Source organism: Eurypyga helias, unplaced genomic scaffold, assembly GCF_000690775.1.
Source record: "Eurypyga helias isolate BGI_N326 unplaced genomic scaffold, ASM69077v1 scaffold30202, whole genome shotgun sequence".
NCBI lineage: Eukaryota > Metazoa > Chordata > Aves > Eurypygiformes > Eurypygidae > Eurypyga > Eurypyga helias.
In genome coordinates, this window is record NW_010235981.1 from 1 (window position 1) to 2,942 (window position 2,942).

At 53.3% G+C, this 2,942-nt stretch overlaps 1 protein-coding gene across 1 annotated transcript; it reads left to right on the plus strand.

The window, feature by feature from the left end:
• Positions 1–670: 670 nt before the first annotated feature.
• On the plus strand, positions 671–2,603 carry PGPEP1 (pyroglutamyl-peptidase I; the record flags this gene model as incomplete). Its single annotated transcript, XM_010146938.1, has 3 exons — positions 671–787; positions 1,294–1,526; positions 2,411–2,603. Coding segments are annotated over 3 exons (543 nt in total), but the record flags the coding sequence as incomplete, so codon positions are not given.
• Positions 2,604–2,942: the final 339 nt, after the last annotated feature.

Here is a 2,942-nt window from a genome sequence, read left to right on the forward strand (position 1 = left end):
GGTTGGAGCATCCCGCCCCTATACATTAGGCATAGGTGACCCTAGCGATGGGAGCCCGTGTTACGTTTTGGAAACGGGCTGTATTGTGTTCCAGATTCTGCCGGAATAAGACACACACGTTGAGGAGGGTGTGCCAACGCTTCAGTTTCTCACACGAGGAGCGTTTGCTAATATCTGTGGGGACTGACCGAATCGCAGCCCGGTAGTACCGGCACCTGACTCCGCGAGCTCTTGATCTCAAAACAAACCTGAATCTGCTCTCCAGGCCCGAGAGGACAAATTAGATGATTAATATAATCTTCCCACTTCTACTTTCTCTACATCATACCTAGTTCTTTCAAGCAGTGAATATGACTGTGTACCTCTATAAATAATGGAGCCAACCTTGCTTTTGAGTGTGGGTGTTGCTGATGACTATTGTCAGTTAAATGTTGATCTCTCTGTCACACACACATCAGAGCAAAACAAACGGTCCCGTGGGCAAAGACTGTTAGTGCAGGTGGAGAGATGCCTTTGTTGTTTCCCCCTTACGGTTTCTTTATGGTGCTGTTTGCAGGGTTATGCAGCCTGTGGTGTAAGCTCACATCTGCCATAAAACCCCCCGGAAATACGTCCTCCGCTCAGCTTGTGCCTGACCGTCTCGGTTTTCGTTATTCCCTTGTGTCCTTAGGAGCTGAAGAAGCTGGGACTGGGAGATAACGTGGATCTGCACGTCTATGAGGTGCCGGTTGAATACCAGGCAGTGCAAAGACTCATTCCTGCGTTATGGGAAAAGCACCGTCCGCAAGTGAGTAAAGGCAGGAGGAGACGAGACAGGGCAGATGCTTGAAATCCGCAACGAAGCCCCGTTTTTCACGTATGTGCAGACTGGGAGTCCCTCGCTACATCTTTTTCCTCTTTTTTTTTCTTTTCCCATGAGAACATGGGAATTTATAGAATTTTACAGCCCGGAATAGAGCGCTGCAGTTAATGAGAGCGGTGGGTGTGAAGAGGCCGCTGCGAAGGGCTGTCTAGACAGCGCGCAGCCAGGCTGTGCCACCTGGGCCGTGCGGCGCTGGGCTGGGCTGCCCACGTGCCTCCGATTTCCTTCCCCGGAGTAAATCACCATCGAGGCCAGGAGGGGGTGAAACACGAATTGTTCTCTACCAGACCCATGAGTTCACTGATAAAACGACTTGTCGCCGTGCTACGCGTGCAAGAACTCCTGTAACAACTCCGTCAGCCCCAGCGGGGGCTGTTGACTCTCCACCCTTTGTATTCTGGGGAACCTAACTTGTTTCTTTTCTCTCGTAGTTGGTGGTTCACGTCGGTGTTTCGGGTATGGCTACGACTGTAACGCTGGAGAAGTGCGGCCACAACTTAGGTTATACAGGCTTAGACAACTGCGATTTCTGCCCAGGCTCCGAGTGTTGCGTAGAAGGTGGCCCAGAATTCATCGACTCCATTATTGACATGGACATGGTCTGCAAGAGAGTCTCAGCGCTGGGGCTGGATATCATGGTCACTGTGTCGGAGGATGCCGGCAGGTACGGGATGCCAGGGATTGACAGGGAAAATAGGCTCGCTCTGCAAGGCATAGAATCATAGAATGGGTGGGGTGGGAAGGGACCTTAAAGCCCACCCAGTCCCACCCCTGCCATGGGCAGGGACACCTTCCATAGCCCAGGTTGCTCCAAGCCTCATCCAGCCTGGCCTTGGACACTTCCAGGGATGGGGCATCCACAGCTTCTCTGGGCAACCTGTCCCAGTGCTCCCACCCTCTGCGGGAAGAATTCCTTCCTGATGTCCCATCTCCATCTCCCTCTTGCCATTCAAACCCATTACCCCTTGTCCTGTCACCCCCTGCCCTTGGGAAAAGCCCCCCCCAGCTTTCTTGTACCCCCCCAGGCTCTGGAAGGGGCTCTGAGGTCTCCCCGGAGCTTCCCTTCTCCAGGCTGACCCCTCCAACTCTCCCAGCCTGTCCCCATGGCAGAGGGGCTCCAGCCCTCGGAGCATCCCCCCGGCCTCCTCTGGACTCACTCCAACAGCTCCGTGTCCTTCTGCTGTTGGAGTCCCAGAGCTGGAGCAGAACTGCAGGGGGGTCTCCCCAGAGCGGAGCAGAGGGGGATGTTCCTTTCGTGGTCAGGTCATGGGACCCGTACAGTTCTTATGCTTTTCACTCCTCCCGGGGCTGGAAATACCTTCTGTTTTACAGTTATTAGGGAAAAAGAGAGATCTTTACGTTTTGTTGTCCTCAGTTTGATTAAACCCTGATTTCTTGTCCCGATTAAAGCGCTCCCTGGCTTGTATTCCGCCCTGTTGCAGGACAGCGCTGCAACGCCGACCGATAAGGATACAGTCCGTCCTGCCCTGCGGTTTGCACGTCGTGTTTGTCGCTTCCTGCTAAACGAGCTCTCTTCTTGTGTTTCAGATACCTCTGCGACTTCACTTACTACACTTCCTTGTACCAGAGCAGCGGGAGGTCGGCCTTCATTCACGTGCCCCCCCTGGGAGAACCCTATACGGCAGAACAGCTGGGTCGGGCGCTACAGGCCATTATAGAAGAAATGCTTGATGTTTTGGAGCGTTCGGAAGACAAAATCAATTGTCAGCATAAACACTGAGAGGGGGTAGAAGCTATCCTAGTGTTGCACTTCCAAAAGTTTCCCCGCTGCTGGGGAAAAAGGGTTACAGACCCAGAATTGGCGACTTCAAAAAGGAAAATTCCACTTCTAGAAATTGACCTTTTTTTTTGGCAAATGTATGCGTTTCAGCCTAGACAACAAAGGATTCCAAACCTTTTTAAGACACCTGCGAGGACGCGTTTCTGAAGTGACTGAAGTGTGTGTGCTGTGCTTTATCCAGAGCCCATCCGTCAGCCGAGGGGCAGCTCTGGCCCGTCCCGTCCCGCGCGGCGCGGATGGAAAGGTTCTCCTCCGCGCTCGGCGTTGGGAGCGGGGAGT